Here is a 22,322-nt window from a genome sequence, read left to right on the forward strand (position 1 = left end):
GGTTCACAGGTCAGGAAACAGTCAATCCAAGTAGTCCAAGTCTGATGTCCAGCAGTCAGGATACAGTGCAGAGTCAAACCCAAAACACAGCCCCATGGAGGTCCAGAAGCATCCAAGCCAAGGTCCTCCAACATGGGCAGTTGAACAAACACAGCAGATCAGTTTGCCTTCCCTTTTGCATGTTGCATGCTGCTTGCAGCATCTGGGTTTGATGAGGCAGGTGACCCTCACCTGTCCTGAGCCTACTGTAGCTAAGGAATCACACGCTTTGTCCCAGAGCTAGTGAGCTCCACCTGACCAGCTAGTGAGGTGGGCTGTGGGACCTTGGCTGCCTCAGCCTCCTGGAGTGTCCCTCACACTGCTCCCTACACCTCAGAGCCTGCCATGTTCATGGAGACAGGGGCCCCTCTTGTTCTGGTGATGGGTCTTGCTGCTCCGGTTCCTGTGCACTGACCCCCTCCCCATCCCATGCCATTAGGCCAGACACTCATGTGCAGATCCTGTTTTGCTAATAAAGAGTTAACTCCAGCTTGCTCTGTGTGAGTTGCTGCTGGCTCACCCCAGTCAACCTGCTGGGTCATCCAGCACAGAACCTGCCCCAGAACCCCCTGCAAAAGTGCAGGTGAGCATCTTCACTCCCCAGTTGGTGTGAAAATACAGAAAGTTTTGGGAGCCACTTCCACAGAAGGCTTCAGTAATAGCTAAAGCTGGTTTAGGATAAAGGTTGGGAAGGAATAACATTTGCCCAAACTACAAGAAGATATGAAAAGCATTGAAATCTGACAAGGCATTGAGGTGTCTGTTCCTCCCCGGCAGTCGCTCACGTTAATGGCTGCTTTATCCAGCACCTGTCATGATGAAGGATTCTTTAGCTGCTTCCGAGGCTCTGCTTATGCCGAAATAATTTCCCTCTCTGTCAAAATGGTTCCTTTAGGGACTGAGGGTTGCCACTTATCCCAACCCCCCTTCCCTCTTTCCCCCAGCAAATTGCATGTGCCTTTCACAGACGGCATGATGGGCCAAAATTCAACAGACAGGTTTTCCTCGCCACTTCAATCTCCGCGCTGGGAGCAGCTGCTCCCTTTCTCCTTTTTTCCTGCTATTCATAGAAAACACCTCTTGTTGAGCAAGTGGGCAGCCATTTTTGTTGAGGGCAGAGGCGAAGTAGCGCTGAGGGGATATTGAAATGTCCTGGCACACTTGCTCAATGCCTCACGCTTTCAGACTGAGAGAAACTGGGCTGTGAAGAGTCTCCTGGGATGCACAATCGGAAGTAAGGACACAACAACAATACCTCTGCTGGATATGAACCAGTGTCCGTTACACCCGAAACCTTGCTGTCCACAACCCGCTTGTGGAAAGCAGACAAGCAGAAAAATGAGGGCAATAATAGCTCTTCCCCACAGTTAGTCCTCTTTGCCCCATATCCGCTGGAAACATTTCTGTCTGAAAAGCCCTGGAAAGTTGGTGTCACTCGGTGTAGGCAGTACAGTGGTACCTCAGGTTACAAACACCTCGGGTTACAAACACTTCAGGTTACAGACTTCACTAACCCAGAAGTAGTACCTTGGGTTAAGAACTTTACCTCAGGATGAGAAAAGAAATTGCATGCTGGTGGTGCGGGGGTAGCAGGAGATCCCATTAGCTAAAGTGGTACTTCAGGTTAAGAATGGTTTCAGGTTAAGAACAGACCAGTGGCGTAGCGTGGGGGGTGCAGGGGGGGCCGGCCGCACTGGGCGCAACATCTGGGGTTAGGGCAAATCCACGGGTTAGGGGGCGCAAATCCACGGGTTAGGGGGCGCAAATTACTTGCCTTGCCCCGGGTGCTGACAACCCACGCTACGCCACTGGAACAGACCTCCAAATTAAGCTCATAACCAGAGGTACCACCGTACTGAGCTAGACGGACCAGTGATCTGACTTGGTTGAAGGCAGCTTCATGTATCCCAACCTGCAGTTTTTACAAAGATATTGTGTCTTTTAAACTCTGCCAGACTGAACAGGGGTGGCAACCTATGGTTTGGAGCCACATGCAACTCCTCACCCGTATCCTCACTCTATTGATGTCCCATTTTTCTACCAAGCAGCTCAAAGTGGCACCAGTGGCTTTCCCCGCTCTCCGTATTATCCTCAAAACAACCCTGTGAGGTAGGTTAGGCTGAGAGTTGGTGACAAACCCGAAGTCACCCAGTGAAGCACAAGAATATGGTGTCGCGGTCCGATCTACGGGCGATCAAAGTCCCAGCTGAGGACATTGGGACCGGGGGCAAGATGGCGGGATGGGAGCAGGAACGAGAGTCTAGAAGCCAAGAGTCCAAGGGTCAGGAAGCAAGGAGTCAAGAAGCTGAGGCAGGAAACGTGTTGCTGTAGCAAAGAGCTGAAGGGAAATGCTGACCTTGTATCCCTTCCGGCTCTAGCCACCAGGTGCAGTGAGTTACCAAGCAGCCTCACCTGTGTGGCTGCCCTTGCCTTTCCAGAACAAACTTAGGAAGGCCCCAGTCCTGCGAAGCCCTGCTGGTCACAGTGCCTGGCTCCTGCACGCACTCCTGACTTAAGGTCAGAAACATGACCCAGAAGCCAGGACAGGTCAAGACGGATAAATGGGCTGTTTGGGAGGGGGGGCACAGGTGCTGAAACATGGTGGCACCATGCCCACCTCCTTCTTCCATCCTGTGAATTCACCACCTGCACGCAAGCCCAGGAAACTCCCGGTCCAGGCAACTGACCCAGACTGCAGCCAACTCACCAACCCAAGTGGTGGTTGAAGCAAAGAAGATGTCATCTCCCTAGCTCTTTCTCAAAGCATTGTGGGAATATATTTCAAACAGAGGATGGAGTCATATTTCTACCAAGGAAATGGGAGGGAGAGAGAGAATATAATATTTTAGCACTGCATTTTATGAAGTCTAACTTGTTTAATTTTTATTGGACATCGTGTTTTTGTGTTAGCCATGTCCCCTCCCTGCCTCCCTCCCTCCCTCCCCCCACCCCTCTTTCCATTTACAACCTTGGCACCCATCCGTGCTGCCGGATCGTTGCTATGCCTGGCGACCGGGACGTGTTCTCTGCAAATTGCTTCTTTTCAGTCCAAAGCCTGGGTGTTTGTTCGTGACTGCTTCATTCCTCTAGAAGAGGGGATATGTATGTGTGAGATCGAGAGCGGAGGCTTCACTGCATCCATCCTAAACTGCAGACTTCCCCAGCTCAGATAACAGGCTCCCTCTGCCTCCTCGCCACTTTCACTTCCCTAGAATAATTAAGTTGTTATTGAACTGCAGGGCAGGATCAGGGAGAGGGCATTGAATGCCAGAGATTGTAAACCTGATTTCTTCCTGTTTTAACAGATCAGTTTCTTCACCTAAATAACTCGGAATGAACTTTCCAGCTAAGATGGGCTTTTCCTGTGCTTCGTGACATGCCTGAAAAGCACCCAGCCAGCTAAATTCAGGTGGTGGAGATTCAGATCTCGCAAGCGGACCATACTTGTTTAAACATTCAGCCCAGGCCTACCCCAGAACAATAAAAGTAATATGAATTAAGGGGCAGAGGTCACTCACAAGGGAAAGTTTGTGTGGAAGTCACAAAGACTGTTTGCTTTTCCCCCTGAGTACCTGTTTGCAGTGGCTTAGCATCTCCTATGTCGCGCTCATATTTGAGACACTCTGGAGCATTATAAATCGAGACCAGATCAACAGCTGCAGCTTGATGCATTGACTGTCTCGCCTCTTCTTCTTTCCAGCCACACAGATGGATCCCAATGAACTACAGGATCTTTTCCAGGATACATCGGCCAGCGTCTTCCGAATTAATGCCAATGGTGCGTATTTCAGACACACCAGTCTATTGGGTGCAGTTTGTATTACAATGTTCAGAAACTCCTTTTTGAACAAGAGGAGGCTGTTTTATAGAATGGTACATGCATAGGATGTCATGAACATGAACATGAAATTTGTTACGGTCAGAGACCAGCTTGTGAAGCACAAGTGGAACTACAATCCCAATAGCAAAACAAACATTTAAAACAATATACAACAATGGATTTTAAGTTTAAAAGTGCGATAGGCATATAAACACATAAAAACTTTAAGATAGACTACCTTAGAGAAATGACCCCACGTACAGGCACACATAGGATCTCAGTTTGCAAAAATAGCCCTCTGTAGGCTGTGTTAAAGCAGTGTTGTACTTTCTGGTGTGCTTCCTTGTTTACCAGTTGTCTCTCTTGTTTTTCGGGGCTTTCCAAAGGGTGTGACAGTGCAGCAGCTAGGAAGGTGAGAAAAGGGGATGTGCAGATATCCTGTGTGTCTCCTTTTCACTCTCCTCCCAAATGCATGTTTAAAGGTAAAGGTAAAGGGACCCCTGACCGTTAGGTCCAGTCATGACTGACTCTGGGGTTGTGGCGCTCACTCGCTTTATTGGCCGAGGGAGCCGGCATACAGCTTCCGGGTCATGTGGCCAGCATGACCAAGCTGCTTCTGGCAAACCAGAGCAGTGCACAGAAACGCCATTTACCTTCCCGCCTGAGCGGTACCTATTTATTTACTTGCACTTTGACGTGCTTTCGAACTGCTAGGTTGGCAGGAGAAGGGACCGAACAATGGGAGCTCACCCCGTCGCAGGAATTCGAACCGCCGACCTTCTGATCAGCAAGTCCTAGGCTCTGTGGTTTAGCCCACAGCGCCACCCGCGACCCTTCTAAATGCATGTTTAACTAGGGTTAAAAACACTTAGTGAACACCCCAAGAAGCTGAGTCTTGGAAGATTCAGGACAGAGAAGTGAAAAGACTTCTAGATACAGTGCATTTTGACCAAACTGCGGGATGCAGTGGAAGACAGGAGTGCCTGGCGTGCTTTGGTCCATGGGGTCATGAAGAGTCAGACACGACTAAACGACTAAACAACAGCATACAGTGCATAGATAAACTAGGGAACTTGTTTCTGCAGGAGTCAGGGAGGGGCAGAAAGCTTTAGAGGAGGCAGTGGCATAGCTAGCTGCTCTGGCCCCCCGAGTGGCGGGGGCAGGACGACCCACCTACGGGGGTGGGGCAATTTGCTGATGGGAGCGGGGTGATCCACCGATGGGGCGGGGTGATCTGCCCACAGGGGCGCCGCATGGGGGTGCCGTGGCAATCCACGCATGGGGGCGCTGCGGTGAACCGCCCAGTGGGGTGGCGTGGTGAGCTGCCCACAGAGTCCGCCTGGTGGACGCAAGCTCCACACTGCCATTTTGGGCAGTGCGAGGCCCTGAGCCGCCGTGTCACTCCCAGGAGAGACGCATGGCTTGGGCACACTGCAGGCCAGGCCCTGCGGTAAGTGCCGCCCCCCGCAGTGTGTCGTTTTTTCACCCCTCTCAAAGATGACACCCAGGGTGGGCCTCATCCCCCTTCCTACGCCCCTGAGAAGAGGATTGGACAACTTCATGGAGGAGAGGGCCAGCACCATCTGTTAAGAGTTTGGGTGTAATCTGTGACACCTTCCTTTCCATGGAGGTGCAGATTGCAGCTATAACAAAGGAGGCATTTTTTCATCTCCGCCAAGCTGAGCAGTTGGCTCCTTACCTCTCTCGCCCTGACCTAGCCACTGTGATCCACGTGATGGTCACCTCCAGACTGGAGTATTGTAAGTCACTCTATGTGGGGCTGCCCTTGAGACTGACCCAGAAACTCCAGTGGGTGCAGAATGCCACAGCGAGACTCCTTACTGGGTCCTCGCTGCGAGATCACATTCACCCAGTGCTATACCAGCTGCACTGGCTCCCGGTGGAGTACAGGATCAGGTTCAAGGTGCTGGTTTTAACCTTTAAAGCCCTATACGGCCTAGGACCCTTGTACCTACGGGACTGCCTCTCCTGGTATGTCCCACGGAGGACCTTACGGTCTTCAAACAAAAACATCTTGGAGATCCCAGGCCACAGGGAGGTTAGGGCTTTTTCGGCCGTGGCCCCGATGTGGTGGAACACTCTGTCACAAGAGACCAGGGCCTGTGGGACTTGACATCTTTCCGCAGGACCTGCAAGACAGAGCTGTTCCACCAGGCCTTTGGCCAAGGCACATTCTGACCCCCTCCTTTGGTAATCCTCACAGAACTCTAGCCCAATGGTTGCCATTAATTTGACTTTGAACTGATTTTAAAATGAATTGATTTTAGAATGCTGTGTTACTTTTATTGTTGTTAGCCGCTCTGAGCCCAGATTTGGCTGGGGAGGGCGGGATATAAATAAAATTATTTTATATTTTTATTTTTATTTTTATTTTTATTTTTATTTTTATTTTATTTTTATTTTTATTTTTATTTTTATTTTTATTTTTATTTTTATTTTTATTTTTATTTTTATTTTTATTTTTATTTTTATTTTTATTTTTATTTTTATTTTTATTTTTATTTTTATTTTTAGCTACTAGCCTTGATGTCTAGGCTCTGCCTCCACACTAAAAGACAGCAACACTTCTGAAAAGCACATGTCAGGGAACTGCCATTGGTTCAGGAGGGAGAGAGGAAAAGCCAAATGGATTATAGAGAGCCTCAAGGATCATGGGAAGCAGCTCCTCTTCAATGGAGGAGAGTAACCACACATCCAGTGGGGAGGAGTTGCAGGGCTCGGAGGAGGCAAGGCGGTGCCAGGACTCCTTGCCTGGGCAAAGTGGGGAGGAGAGGGGTCCTCCGTTACCCACGCCCTCCGCACAGAGAGAAGAGGCGCAGACTGGGTGAGGAGAAATTGCTTTGCTGGGGAAGCTTTAGGAACCGCCCACTCACGGATTCTGCCCGCGATTGAGTTAGCCACGGGAGAGTGGCGCTCTGGACAGATAAAGTTTATTTTGGCAGCAAAGTCAAGGCTTCACAGCCAAGCAGGGAGACATTTGCCTGCTTGCTCTCGAGCAACCCCTAGGAAACATAACAGCACAAGAGGGCGAGAGGACTCCTGTGCTGAGATCCTGCTTGCAGGTTTCCCATAGACTTCAACCTGGCCACTGTGAGAATAGGATGTTGAGCTTGAGGGGCCAATGGCTTTTCTTCTTCTTCCTTAATTTACCCACAACAAACTTTGGTTTATATCCGAATGGAGTTTGTCCAGAATTGCTGAGCTCTCCCCAAAGCTTTGAGACATATTGAGATCAAGTGTGATTTCTTCTTATTGTTTATTTCTGAGGTAGCATATGAACCATACAGTGTAGATGAAGAAGAAAGTTTTCTTCAGAATAAAGTAATTTATGTTGACACTATGTGTGGCTCATCCAATTCACTACTCCAGATTTATTAAGAATGATTTTTCATCTCCCTTTCTCAATCTCTGTTGCCTCCCCTGTCAGTTAGGAATAATTTCATATTCTTCTCGTTGCAATTTCACCTCAGTGAAAACTCAAAGCAAGTTGTTGGGTTCAACATGTTCTCCATCCCAAAGTATAGGGATTTTGCTTCCATTATAATGAAAAAAAACACTACCAAATTCACACTTCCCTAACTAGTAGGCAAACTGAAACACAACAATTCTTCAGTATTTACAAGTCTCCAAATTTGCAGTTCAGTTCTCCAACCACACTGTGTGTACATAAATGAATACAATGGGGAGAATTATGCCTAAAAATGCAGATATTAGAGGTGATAACATACATATTACCACATTATATACCACATAACCACATTATATTAGGGCAATTTCCTGCAAAAAAAGTGTTTTTTTTTGTTTGTTTTTTTGTTTTTGTTTTTTAATGCTTGTATGCAGAAATGTGTTCATTAGCAGAAATGCCGATAAATCTTAATGGGGATTTACCTTTTAAAAACAAAACCAAAAAACCCAGTTTTGGCAGAACTGAATGTTAAGTTTAGGGGAGGAGGGAGAGAAATTACATTGACAGATTTGTTGCTTCTTCCTTAAGTAGTATCTGATCAGTCTGGCAAAGATCAAAATTTCTTCTCACACCTCCCAGGAATAATCCTGGTCTTCCTCTTTGGTTCAATGTGAGAATGACACCCATAAAGATGGATTGGTGTTTTTTTGTCCCAGGGTGCTGTTCTATAAGATGATGAGGCTAATAACGAATAAAAAAAATTCTTCTTTTGACAGTGACTTCTCTGGAAAGGAGTCTTAAGTCCCTGGGGACGCCAAATGACACGCCAGAACTCCGAGATGGACTGTGAGTCTCTTTCCATGTGACTTGTCTTTCATGTGACTTGCCCTTCCTTTGTTTATAAGATCTTCTTGTTTTCCTCTTATTGCCTATGTTGGTTTCTTTTTTAAAATAATAATAATAATATTTTTTAATTAATTTTTAATTATTAATACTTCAATTGATACAATACCAAATATTTCCACATCATCATACAAATAATAAAACCAATTATACATTCCAAATTATATAATTTAAGGAGACTTCCCATGTTCTGACTGGCCAGGAGAATTTTTTTATTTATTTCTTGTTCCTGCTTTTCTCTCTCTTATTTATTCCCGATCTTAATCCTTTATCTTATCTTGATAGTCACTGGTATGCAACTTTCTATCGTGTTTAACAGATCTATATGTAAATTAACATGCAAGAGGAATAATCTTTCATAAGAAACCATAGGTAAAGGTAAAGGGACCCCTGACCATTAGGTCCAGTCGTGGCCGACTTTGGGGTTGCGGTGCTCATCTCGCTTTACTGGCTGAGGGAGCCGGCGTACAGCTGGTCATGTGGCCAGCATGACAAAGCCGCTTCTGGCGAACCAGAGCAGTGCACGGAAACGCTGTTTACCTTCCTGCCAGAGCGGTACCTATTTATCTACTTGCACTTTGACGTGCTTTCGAACTGCTAGGTGGGCAGGAGCAGGGACCGAGCAATGGGAGCTCACCCTGCTGCAGGGATTCAAACCACAAACCTTCTGATCAGCAAGTCCTAGGCTCTGTGGTTCAACCCACAGCGCCACCCGCCTCCCATGAGAAACCATACCATGGGATATATTTCACCGTTAAGAGTTATTTGGTTCTTCTGGAATCCAAGCTTGCTCCCTGCGGTCCCTGGGGGAAGCTTACAAAGATCAAAGATTCACCTCAACTTTTATAAATCCATATATAACAAAAGTCCATGCAATCAGATGTGGTAAATATTCCCCAGTTGCCCCAGCCTATGTTGGTTTCTTGCGACATCTAACTCTGTTCTCTTACCTAATGATGGGGTGCAACCCTTGGACTGCCCTGCTTGAAAGAACTTAAAGGTAAAGGTAAAGGGACCCCTGACCATTAGGTCCAGTCGTGGATGACTCTGGGGTTGCAGCGCTCATCTTGCTTTACTGGCCGAGGGGGCCGGCATACAGCTTCCGGGTCATGTGGCCAGCATGACTAAGCCGCTTCTGGTGAACCAGAGCAGAGCACGGAAACGCTGTTTACCTTCCCACCGGAGTGGTACCTATTTATCTACTTGCACTTTGTGCTTTCGAACTGCTAGGTTGGCAGGAGAAGGGACCGAGCAACGGGAGCTCACCCTGTCGCAGGGATTCAAACCGCCGACCTTCTGATCGGCAAGTCCTAGGCTCTGTGGTTTAACCCACAGCGCCACCTGCGTCCCTTGAAAGAACTTACCTCACGAGTTTTTGCCTGAGTTGGTGGAGGAGGCTGGAACACAGAGATACTGGGAAGGCGGGAACTCTGCAAAATTTGAAGGACCCCCAAAATTAGAAGTCAGGGCCTGTTACATGCATAATTCTGTGACTTAGCATTTGCCGAAGCAGCTATGAGGTCTTCCAGTTGTTGTTGGCCTCCAACTCCTGCCTTTTGTATAGGGAAGTTCTTAATGTTTGATGTTCTATTTTGTCTTTATATCTCTTGGAAGCCGCCCAGAGTGGTTGGCACAACCCAGTCAAATGGGTGGGCTACAAATAATGAAATTATTATTATCTTTGACCATTGGCCATGCAGCCTGGGGCTGATGGAAGACAGACTTCTGCAACATCTGGAGGGTCAAAGGTTTTCCATCTCTGCACTAAAACCTCCTGTTTGTTTGGAGTGCAGGGTCCTTGTTAACAGGACGGGAAAACTTACTTTCCTTTTAAGAAAAAGTTATACACAACACACACCTTCCAGGAACTGTTCACCTATTTCTCCTTGAACAGTCCATGATTTAGAAGGTATTTAGGGAATAATGGGGGAACATTTGGCATCTTGATGGCTTTTATTGTTTACGTATTTAAGTAGGGTTTTTAATTACACAGTAAAACTGTCCTGTTTTTTAAGTCGTTACACATCTTATTCCCCCCCCCCTTTCCAAAGGACACAGCGATGACAGGGTCAGAGGGGGAAAACTTTACCAAAAGGGGAAAAGAAAGAAGACGTTTAGAAGGGTTGCCAATATTTGTTTGTGTTGAAAATACCCTGGAATTTAATTTTATATATGCACACATTTTCCGATGCTTTGTTTGCCCTTCCAAAAAAACAAAGGGAAGCTGTGATGAATTAAGCATTTCCCAACACATTTTATGCACACATTTCAGTCCTAATCAAAATGACAAAGTTGCACAAGTTTTTAGGACTCCTTCAGAATGTCAGAATTTGTAGGAGGTATTCAAACATATTCTTGGAAGTTTTCCGTTTCCTCAATTAAAGTGGAATAAAATGCCCTGTTGCTCCAGCACCACAGATCTGCTTTTTCAAAAAAGAAAGAAAGAAAGCTGATTGTGTGTGTGTGTGTGTATGTGTGGTTAAGAAATCGTTGGGGAAATGCATGGAAAAGTGTGGAATGAGCAAATGATTAATGGAAAGATGTATTAGCACCAGGTAAGCAAATCAGGATGTACACAGAACATTCTGCTCATTGTTGTATAACCGCCCTGCAACCAAATCAAATCAAATGCTTGATAAAGACTGGATGTAACTAGAATATCTGCACCATTCTGCCCAGACACTGAAGTCCAGCGCCGAGGGCCTTCTGGCGGTTCTCTCCCTGTGAGAAGCCAAGTTACAGGGAACCAGGCAGAGGGCCTTCTCGGTAGTGGCGCCCGCCCTGTGGAACGCCCTCCCACCAGATGTCAAAGAGGAAAAACAACTACCAGACTTTTAGAAGACATCTGAAGGCATCCCTGTTTAGGGAAGCTTTTAATGTTTAATAGATTATTGCACCAAGGTCCAGCACCAAGGGCCTTCTGGTGGTTCCCTCACTTACAGGGAGCCAGGCAGTATGGGGGAACTGAACAGATGAGGAGGAGTGGTGGGGACGTCCACCTCAAGAGGCATCCAGGCAGGAGGAAGATGATGATAGTAGGGAACCAGGTTCATGGTGGTGGCAAACAGGACACACCTGTCAAGGAGCCAGCAGGGAAGGCTCTGGAGTAGGAGGAGGGGGAGAGCGGGGAGCCGGTAGAAGAGGCAGGACTGAGAGAAGGTGGAGCGGAAGGGGAGGCCACTCAGGTGGAGGCAATGCGGGTGGCGCTGTGGGTTAAAGCACAGAGCCTAGGACTTGCTGATCAGAAGGTTGGCGCTAATCGAATCCCCGTGACGGGGTGAGCTCCCGTTGCTCGGTCTCTGCTCCTGCCAACCTAGCAGTACGAAAGCACGTCAAAGTGCAAGTACATAAATAGGTACCGCTCCGGTGGGAAGGTAAACGGCGTTTCCATGCGCTGCTCTGGTTCACCAGAAGCGGCTTAGTCATGCTGACCACATGACCCGGAAACTGTACACTGGGTCCCTCGGCCAATAAAGTGAGATGAGCGCCGCAACCCCAGTTGTCCACAACTGGACCTAATGGTCAGGGGTCCCTTTACCTTTACCTTTTAAGAAAAAAATGGGACATTCCAGAATCAAATCAGAAACCGGGACAGCTTCTGTAAATTAGGGACTGTCCCTGGAAAATAGGGACACTTGGAGGATCTGTGTTATCCATATCTGGTTTCTGTGCTTCAAAGCCTAATCTTCAATTCACAGAGAGCCCTCATGTTTAGTACAAATGTAATGACTAATTACCCACATAATTTGAATATCTTTGGAGTCCAGACCACTGCGATAAACAAGGGTGCATGTGATTTCCCTTCAAAATTTTGAAGGTTTTTAGAACAAATTATCGTCAACTCTCCTCCCTCTTAATCCTCGCAGGGCCCAAGAAACCCAGTGAGTTAAAATAGCCAAGGGGTTGGTTTGTGTTTAATCACCAGTGGCTAAAATATATATGTCAGATGGAAGCTTTTAAGTGTCGACATGTTTAATGGAGGGTGGGATTTTAATAATATTTCTCAGGGTTTTGTTATTCTGCTTGTACAAGCTTTATGAAAGTGATTTCCATAAATATTTTGAAATGGTGTTTGGAGTCTGTTAATATGTTAAACCCTTCAAAGTAATACCTTCCCCCGGTTTAATGTCAAAGCTGTTTGGATTTATCTAGTCACAGTGTGTTTATCAGGGCTGGTATCAGCTTCTGACTTGGAGGGCCTCATTGATTTGGCAGGGGAGGGAAGAAATGCCTCCAAATGCAGCATTTATACTTCTAATCTGGTCTATAAATTGTGCAAAGCCATGCGCCCGGGGCGAGGCAGGACAATTGCACGGGAAAACCAGCTTCCCTGAGACGGGGCTGTTTTGCAAAATAAAAAGATTGTGCATATATTGGCTTCATTCTTAACCTACTCTGCCTCCAATGAGCCCGGGGGTATCCTTCATAGTTCCCTGTAAGAACCCTGTAAGGTTGGTTAGGTTGAGAGATGGTGACTGACACCAGGTTTCTTTGGGAGTTTCGTGGCAGCATTCAAACCTGCAGCTGCCAAGCCAAAATCTGACATCCTGCCTTCTACATTACTTTTGTTGTAAGCGATGCACCAGAAGTTGGCCACTCCCTTGATTCTAAGTCAGGATATGTGATGATATTTTGGCTGCGTCAACAGAAGTTTAGTGTCCAGATCAAGGGACGTAATAGTGCCACTCTATTTTGCCTTGGTCAGGCCACACCTGAAATCTTGTTGTTTACTCGTTTAGTCGTGTCCGACTCTTCGTGACCCCATGGACCAGAGCACACCAGGCACTCCTGTCTTCCACTGCCGCCCACAGTTTGGTCAAACTCATGCTGGTAGCTTTGAGAACACTGTCTCACCATCTCGTCCACTGTCATCCCCTTCTCCTTGTGCCCTCCATCTTTCCCAACATCAGGGTCTTTTCCAGGGAGTCTTCTCTTCTCATGAGGTGGCCAAAGTATTGGAGCCTCAGCTTCAGGGTCTGTCCTTCCAGTGAGCACTCGGGGCTGATTTCCTTAAGAATGGAGAGGTTTGATCTTCTTGCAGTCCATGGGACTCTCAAGCGTCTCCTCCAGCTCCAGATTTCAAAAGCATCAATTCTTTGGCGATCAGCCTTCTTTATGGTCCAGCTCTCACTTCCATACATCACTACTGGGAAAACCATAGCTTTAACTATACGGACCTTTGTTGACAAGGTGATGTCTCTGCTTTTTAAGATGCTGTCTTGGTTTGTAATAGCTTTTCTCCCAAGAAGCAGGCGTCTTTTAATTTCGTGACTGCTGTCACCATCTGCAGTGATCATGGAGCCCAAGAAAGTAAAATCTCTCACTGCCTCCATTTCTTCCCCTTCTATTTGCCAGGAGGTGATGGGCCCAGTGGCCATGATCTTAGTTTTTTTGATGTTGAGCTTCAGACCATATTTTGCACTCTCCTCTTTCACCCTCATAAAGGGACATAATAGTACCACTCTGTTTTGCCTTGGTCAGACCATACCTGGAATACTGTGTCCAATTCTGGGCACCACAATTTAAGAAGGATATTGACAAGCTGGAAACCAAGCCTGATGAGGAGCAGTTGTGGGAGTTGGGTATGTTTAGCCTGGAAAAGAGGACACTGAGACGAGAGATGATAAACATCTTCACACATATAAAGGGTTGTCACATGGAAGATGAACCAAGCTTGTTTTCTCTTTCTCTGGAGGGTAGAACTCAAACCGATGACTTCAAGTTACAAGAAAGGAGATTCCGACTAAACATCAGGAAGAACGCAATTTCAGACAGTAAGAGCTGTTTGACAGTGGAACAAACTCCCTCGAAAGGTGATGGACTCTCCTCCCTTGGAAGTTTTTAAGCCGAGGTTGGATGGCTATTTGTAATGGATGCTTTAGCTGAGATTCCGACATTGGAGTGGGTTGGACTAGATGACCCACGGGGTCCCTTCTAACTCTATGATTTTGTGATATTATGATATGGTATTCATAGATATCCTATGAAACCAGCCTGTTCCAGCAGGGCTCTCCTTGTGTTCTCCTGAACCAAATTGATGTGGTAAAATCAGCAGATAGCAGTGGTGCCATATCCTAGGAAGATAAGAAGACCAGGAATCTGTTCAGTAAAGAGTGGTTTATAACTCTCCGATTTCAGCACCAATTGCAATTTCTGGCTGTTGTGTTGATTTCCTCTGTACCCCATCCTGTGATGTTTCTTGATCCCAAGCTGAAACCCAGGAGCCAGTTGCAGCAGTGAATCACTGTTTCTTGAGGCCAGCTAGCTCAGGTAACAGTCACACAGCGGAGAAAGTTAATGCAGTCAAAAGAGCTGCCTGTTTATCAGGTAATAATGGCTTCCCAGCTCTGAAGGCTGCATTCAGAACATGATCTCCCCATCAAGTTGTCCAATTGCTCAATAATACAGATGCCGAGTGTCTGACATTCAGCGCTGCTCATTGCCTCGTCATGCTGAAGTGTCTCTGCGGCAACCCATATTGCCGAGAGCTAAGATATAGATAGAAGTGGCACAGTGCTGTTGCCGAATGGAAGAACTTTGGGAGCTCCCTTTGTCCCACATTACTAAGCCCAGGAGTAGAGACATCACCTTGCCAACAAAGGTCCGTATAGTAAAAGCCATGGTTTTCCCAGTAGTGATGTATGGAAGTGAGAGCTGGACCATAAAGAAGGCTGATCGCCGAAGAATTGATGCTTTTGAATTATGGTGCTGGAGGAGACTCTTGAGAGACCCATGGACTGCAAGAAGATCCAACCTCTCCATTCTGAAGGAAATCAGCCCTGAGTGCTCACTGGAAGGACAGATCCTGAAGCTGAGGCTCCAATACTTTAGCCACCTCATGAGAAGAGAAGACTCCCTGGAAAAGACCCTGAGGTTGGGAAAGATGGAGGGCACAAGGAGAAGTGGACGACAGAGGACGAGATGGTTGGACAGTGTTCTTGAAGCTACCAGCATGAGTTTGATCAAACTGTGGGAGGCAGTGGAAGACAGGAGTGCCTGGCATGCTCTGGTCCAGGGGGTCACAAAGAGTCAGACACGACTAAATGACTAAACAACAACAACAACAACCCATCCTATCATACCATACCCTCCATCATTTCTCCGATGAAAATAGGGACATCCTAGTTATATAGGTATATGGTTTATGTTTTTGTGCCGTAAACCACCTTGTGATCTTCGGATGAATGGCAGTGTAGAAATGTGATGAATATTAATCATAATAATTTTGAGGTGAAATATGATGGGCTCCACCTCCCGGACAGATGCAACGGATTACATTACAGGTGCTGTGAACTACACTTTATTGTTATTTTTCCTTTGCATTCTTAGCCATGTCTTACTCTGGTTATTAACTAAAAAGCTGGAAAACATAACAAGAGGCCCAGAGGCTGTCATTTCAGGAGGTTTTGTGTGACACAACAGCAGTTAATTGCATCAAGCATGAGCCAGGGCCACCGTATTCAGGGCCAACAGCAACAGCAACAAGCCAGCAACGCTTGATTTATTTCATTTTATTTGTATTTTAGTAATATTTTCCAACAGGAGCCAAGGCAGGGAGTCGCTCTTTCCCGGCTGGTCTCTTGTTCGGCCTGCAGATAACCTGATCCAAATTGCTCATGGGAGGCAGACAGTTAAAAGTCGGAGCCATCTGTTCCCTTAACTCTCCCCACAAGGCGGGGGGGGGGGGGAATGCTGCTATAAGCACTTTACCTTTAATGTCTACTTAGAGGTACATGAGAAGGAACAATGGTTAAATAAAAAGGGAGGAGGTGGCACAAAAGGAACTGAAGCAAACACCTGGCAGGCTGATGCTTTGATGATCTTTTGTAAAAATATTTCGCTAATGGGAAAGAAGGGGAGCTGTTTTAAATTTCCCCTCCATCAAATTTCTCCCTGTCTTTTGGGATTTTGAATTACCTAGTCGCCTCCTTTCCCTGAATTCGGCGAGCAAACCGTTAAGAACGGATCGCTTGGTTGTTATTGCAATTGTAATTATTGCATTGTTATAATTATTGTTGTTATTGATTGCATATCTGTTAGAACTGTTTTATTATTTTGTTGTTACAGTTTGTATTTTTAAATATTTCTTTAAGCAGTTTATATACTGTTTAACTGCAGCCCCCCCCCAAAAAAAGTGGTTTATTAGGATGCCGTACAATGCAAAATAAAAGTCAGTTAAAACTATAAAACCAGACATCAACTGCTTATATTTATCCTGCTGCACACCACTTAGATGATCTCAGGCTGTGAAGAAGTTTATAAATTTGTAAAGCCCCCCCCCCCCCCGCCTCTAAATTTTGGAATTTTGGACAAAGCATCAGGCATATATACAGGTTTTTCCCCAACCCCCCGCTTTTCCTCCTTTCCATTTATTTGCATCTTTTCCATATGTTTTCAGGGGGTGGGGAGAGGGAAATCCCTGCAAAAATAGAGACAACCCTTCTTGGGTTGCCATACGTCTAGAATTTTCTGGACATATCCGGAATACTGCAGAAGTGTCAGGGCGGAAATCAGTAAAAAGTCTGGCAGCCTTTGTAGGAAGTACAGTCATACCATGGTTTACAGATGCTTCAGGTTGTCGTACATGCACAGAAGCACTAAATCACACTTTGTGCATGGGCAGAAGTGCCGAATCGCAACTCGCGTGTGTGGAGACGCACCGCTGCGGTTTGCGAACGTGCATCCCGCACGGATCACGTTTGCAACCCGAGCTTCCACTGTACCGTTTCTGCCATTTTTTTGCGGCATTCCTCAAAAGCGGGGGGTGGGGTAGCTTAGCAACTTCACCAAAAAATGCTCAACAACTTTTCTCTCCAGATTTTCACTGTTTGAAATATGACAACCCTATTTTTACCCAACCCCCCCCCAAAAAAAACCCCTGCACACTTTTGTACATAGATAAAACACAGCAACTGTTTGTTCAGTTGCAACGGTGGACCAATTGCCAGATTAGCCAGAGGTATAGCCAGCGATGAAGCCTTTGCACATCTGCAGTGATGCAAAAAAGATTTGCTTGCAGAGAGTTCCCAAGCAAATGAATTAGCCCCTTCCCTTGCTGTGTCAATAAGATATTCCCCCATCTATGTGTGCTTCCAATGGCCTTTGGGTGCAGGTGGTAGGACCAGGTCACATGCAATGTAGGGGGTTGGACTAGAGGACCTTCGTGGTCCCTTCCAACTCTAATAATAATAATAATAATAATAATAATAATAATAATAATTATTATTATTATTTATTTATACCCTGCCCATCTGGCTGGGCTTCCCCAACTCTAAGATTCTATTATTCTTTGACCACATTCCCATCATCCTAGGCCACCATGGCCAATAGTCATGCAGTGCAAAATATCTTGAGGGATACAGGTTGGGGAAAAGTGATCTACAAAAAATGTCTTCCTCTAGTCTGGGTAAATATTTTACCACTTCTGACCAATAAATCCATTTCACATTTCTAGCAACTTCTTCTGGTACACAAACACACACCAAACAAACTCTCTGTTAAACACAGGAGCAAAAGAATGCTTTAAATAATTATCGAGTAGAATGGTGGTGGTGGGATTAATTGCTGAATAAAGGAAGGAAGGAAATAAATGAAACAATATTTTTAAAAATATATAATAAAGCTGGATAGAGCTTTTAAAAACAAAACACATGTTGAGCGGAAGGGCAAGTGCCTGTTTCGTTAATTCCCCATCAAGTAAGTAACAATTCACTCATATTTCTGGAGTAACACAAATGAGCTGTTTCTCATTCCTGGGTTATTAATGTGTGGGTAATGGGTGGCCGGCAGAATCCCCACAAAGCCCCATGTTCACGTGAGAACATAATATATATGTGTTGGCGTTCCGTGACAATTTATCAAGAAGTTTAATTCTATGTCTCGCAGTTTGAAATGGGATAATGGATTTTTATCGCACGGCATGTATTCATTAGCTTAACAATGCCAGAATTTCTTTGCTACCTCCGTCACGGCGTCACAAATGGTCACTATTAAGCTTCAGTGTAATTGTCACTGTCTCTGGATTCCACACATTTTATTTTCTCTGGCCTTTCTCTTTGCGATGCCCCCACATGCCATGTGTGCGTATATCTCTCTGCAATTTAAGATTATGCTTCGTGCATGGAAAACCCATTTCCATGCAAGCTTCTTTCATAAGAAATATGTTTGTCTGCAGGATGCCACAATACACATTTTTGGTGTTTCTTCCTCGAGTCCAGCATCCTGTCTCTCACAGTGAGCAGACAGGTGCTTCCAGGAAGTTCAAAGCAAGTCAAGAAGACCACCGCTCCATTGCCCCGTATCCTGTGCTGATTTGATATTCAAAGATTTAGTGCCCTTGAACATGGAGGATTCATATATAGACCACATAACACCCGTCTTGAAAGACCTACATTGGCTCCCAGTGCGTTTCCGAGCACAATTCAAAGCCCTAAACAGCCTTGGCCCAGTATACTTGAAGGAGTGTCTCCACCCCCATCGTTCTGCCCGGACGCTGAGGTCCAGCGCCGAGGGCCTTCTGGCGGTTCCCTCATTGCGAGAAGCAAAGCTACAGGGAACCAGACAGAGGGCCTTCTTGGTAGTGGCACCCGCCCTGTCGAACGCCCTCCCATCAGTTGTCAAAGCGATAAACAACTACCTGACATTCAGAAGACATCTTAAGGCAGCCCTGTTCAGGGAAGTTTTTAATGTGTGACATTTTAGTGTATTTTTGGTCTCTGTGGAAGCCGCCCAGAGTGGCTGGGGAAACCCAGCCAGATGGGCAGGGTACAAATAAATTATTATTATTATTATTATTATTATTATTATTATTATTATTATATTAACATATCATTTCCAACAGTCATTTAACATAACTTCTTATCTTATACAACATTTTAGACTTCCGTCAACAACCTCTGATGATTTTCCGTTTTTTATCACTTATTCTGCATTTCTTAATTTCTCTATTACTCTATTACTCTTAATTATCATTAACTAATAATTCTCCTCATAGTCTTTCTTGCAATATTTCAAATAATTCTCCTTACAGAACTTCTTGCAGTCCTACTAGCGTAATCTGTTCATTACAGTTGCTTTTTGAATAGTTCATATATATTTACTCCAGTCTTCTAAGAATCTCTGGTCCCACAGGTTTCAAATCCTTCCTGTTAATTTATCTAATTCTACATAGTCCATTAATTCCGTCAGCCATTCTTCTTTCATCAGTAGTTCTTCTTGCTTCCATTTTTGTGCCAATTGAACATGGAGGATTCATGTAGATTTCATGGCTTATAGTTGAGACATTAGATAATTTTCTTGCTTAGTTCTGCCAACAGATCTTGACACTCTCTCTCTTTCTCTCTCTCTCTCTCTCTCTCTCTCTCTCTCACACACACACACACACATATTTGGTATCCCCCAGTTTCTTATTTTTCCAATCCTAAATCCAGTTCTCTACATTTCCACAGCAACTTGTATTTTTGTTTTTGAATGAAAATTTGTCAGGGTTGCGGTGCTGATTTCTCCTAATATACACATTTGTAGATAATATACATATTTTTGCATGCAATTTCCCACAAAACAGTGCATTTTGTTTGTTGTTTTATTGCACTTTCCTTTAATATGTGTATGCATTGTTAGCTTTGAGAGTGGCGTTTCAAAATTTGGGAAAGCATGCATTCTGGAGGATAAAACCGTGTTTCAATTTTTGCATTGCTCTGAGAAGTGCAAATACAGTGGTACCTCAGGTTAAGTACTTAATTTGTTCTGGAGGTCCGTTCTTAACCTGAAACTGTTCTTAACCTGAAGCATCACTTTAGCTAATGGGGCCTCCCGCTGCTGCCACGCCGCAGAGCACGATTTCTGTTCTCATCCTGAATCAAAGTTCTTAACCCGAGGTACTATTTCTGGGTTAGCGGAGTCTGTAACCTGAAGCGTATCTAACCTGAAGCGTATGTAACCCGAGGTACCACTGTAAGGTAGTTTCTCATTAAAATGCAAAGAAAATCACATTTCTCCCCATCCAGTGCACACTCGTTTTTAAGAAGTGTGCATGCACACGGAAGCTTATACCAGAACAAACTTAGGTGCAACTGGACAATTTTGTATTTACCGCATTTTTCGCTCTATAAGATGCACCTAGTTTTTGGAGGAGGAAAACAAGAAAAAAATATTCTGAATCCCAGAAGCCAGAACAGCAAGAGGGATTGCTGCGCAGTGAAAGCAGCAATCCCTCTTGCTGTTCTGGCTTCTGGGATAGCTGCGCAGCCTGCATTCGCTCCATAAGACACACACACATTTCCCCTTACCTTTTAGGAGGGAAAAAGTGAGTCTTATAGAGCAAAAAATACGACTGTCTGACTGCATCAGACCAACATGGCTACCTACCTGAATCGTTTTCAAGAGGAAGGGCACAGAAGAAAAAACTCCAATATATTGTAGTGTGATTTGTAATGGGAGCATTCTCGACAATTGCAGTTTTGTTGTGTGTTGCATATACACTTCCCCCAAGCAAGGTCTTCCAGATTTCACACGCAGGACAGAAAGCTTTTCTGTATTTGTCTCCTGATCCCTTTCAGATGCATCAGCTCATCCTATCATGCCTCCAAGGGAAATTCTCCATCACAGAGTCTCTGTGTACAAACATCTAAGGAAGACCACTTCCTCTGTTGTTGTTGTTTTTTGTCCTGGGAATGCATACCAAAGGCATCAATACATTTGTTGCAAAAGAGAAACAAGTCAGGAATATGTTTGTCCCAAGGTGGTAACATTCATGTAGTTTCCAGCCCAAGGTAATTTGCTGCCCAAGGCAAAGTGTAAGACAGCCCATCCCAGCTCCCCGATTCCACCTACAGAAGCTGATGCGACTGATAATTGAATCTTGCTTTTGACACTGCTGATGGGAAGCAGTAGTCTAGGTTAGGGAGCCCATGGCAGGCTGTGTGCTGAAGAGCTGAAGACAGTTTTCTGCAGTAAAATCGTAAAGGTAAAGGGACCCCTGACAGTTAAGTCCAGTCACAAACGATTCTGGGGTTGCGGCGTTCATCTCGCTTTACAGGCCGAGGGAGCCGGCATTTTTCCGCTCCGTTTTTCCGGGTCATGTGGTCAGCATGACTAAGCTGCTTCTGGCGCAACGCAACACCGACTCCAGAGCAGCACATGGAAACACCATTTACCTTCCCGGCAGAGTGGTACCTATTAATCTACTTGCACTTTTGGCGTGCTTTCGAACTGCTAGGTTGGCAGGAGCTGAGACCGAGCGATGGGACCTCACACCATCGTGGGGGAATCAAACTGCCGACCTTCTGATCAGCAAGCCTGCGTCCCTCACAGTAAAATCATAAAATCACCAAATACAGTGGTACCTCAGGTTAAGTACTTAATTCGTTCCAGAGGTCTGTTCTTAACCTGAAACTGTTCTTAATCTGAAGCACCACTTTAGCTAATGGGGTCTCCTGCTGCCGCCGCGCGATTTCTGTTCTCATCCTGAAGCAAAGTTCTTAACCTGAGGTAATATTTCTGGATTAGCAGAGTCTGTAACCTGAAGCGTATGTAACCCGATAATCCAAACACATACAGTATATAAAAGACTAGCTAGCCACCACTGAAGAAATCAGACAACTTTAAATTTAGCTTTAAAGATCTCAGCGAAGTACCCTGAAACAATCTTCCTAGTTTGGGGAGCATTATCCCTCAACAAATATTGGATTACTGACTCTTTGCAAATCAATATTTTGAGCTGTAAGGGAATCACAAGGAGATATCTGCGATGGGTGTCGAGAAGAGGGCAATCCAAAATTATGTGATGTATTGTATCTGGTGTTTTCTTATTACAGGAACAGAATCTGTTCTGGAAGGGGATGTTTTCGAAACCTTCCAAACAATATAGATGAGGGGAATGCATTTAGACGAGCTAGCATAAAAGTTCTGTGATGCGATGGAGTATCTAAATTATAAAAGTAATTAGGCATTACTCCTAAGTAAGAAGATGAACATACAAAAGGTTGGGAGGGGTAGAATTTTTGGATTTCATGATCTAGCAGTCTCTGTTTGATGAGAGAGAAGATCTGTGACTCATCCAATAGAAGAAGGGAATCTACACTGCAATCCCTGTTTGCCTGAGTTTGAGAGTAATATCAGAAAACAGCTGGTTAG

General features: G+C 45.3%; 1 protein-coding gene across 1 annotated transcript in view; it reads left to right on the forward strand.

Moving 5' to 3' along the window:
* TSNARE1 (t-SNARE domain containing 1) overlaps positions 1–22,322 on the forward strand; it is a 383,201-nt gene that overhangs the window by 149,001 nt on the left and 211,878 nt on the right. Inside the window, exons 3-4 of the mRNA XM_081874759.1 lie at positions 3,740–3,817; positions 8,063–8,132. Coding sequence (XP_081730885.1) covers positions 3,748–3,817; positions 8,063–8,132 — 140 coding nt within the window. The 5' untranslated portion in view covers positions 3,740–3,747. The remainder of the gene's footprint in view (positions 1–3,739; positions 3,818–8,062; positions 8,133–22,322) is intronic.

Source organism: Podarcis erhardii (genome assembly GCF_964252035.2).
Source record: "Podarcis erhardii genome assembly, chromosome: 8".
In the NCBI taxonomy this organism is placed as follows: domain Eukaryota; kingdom Metazoa; phylum Chordata; class Lepidosauria; order Squamata; family Lacertidae; genus Podarcis; species Podarcis erhardii.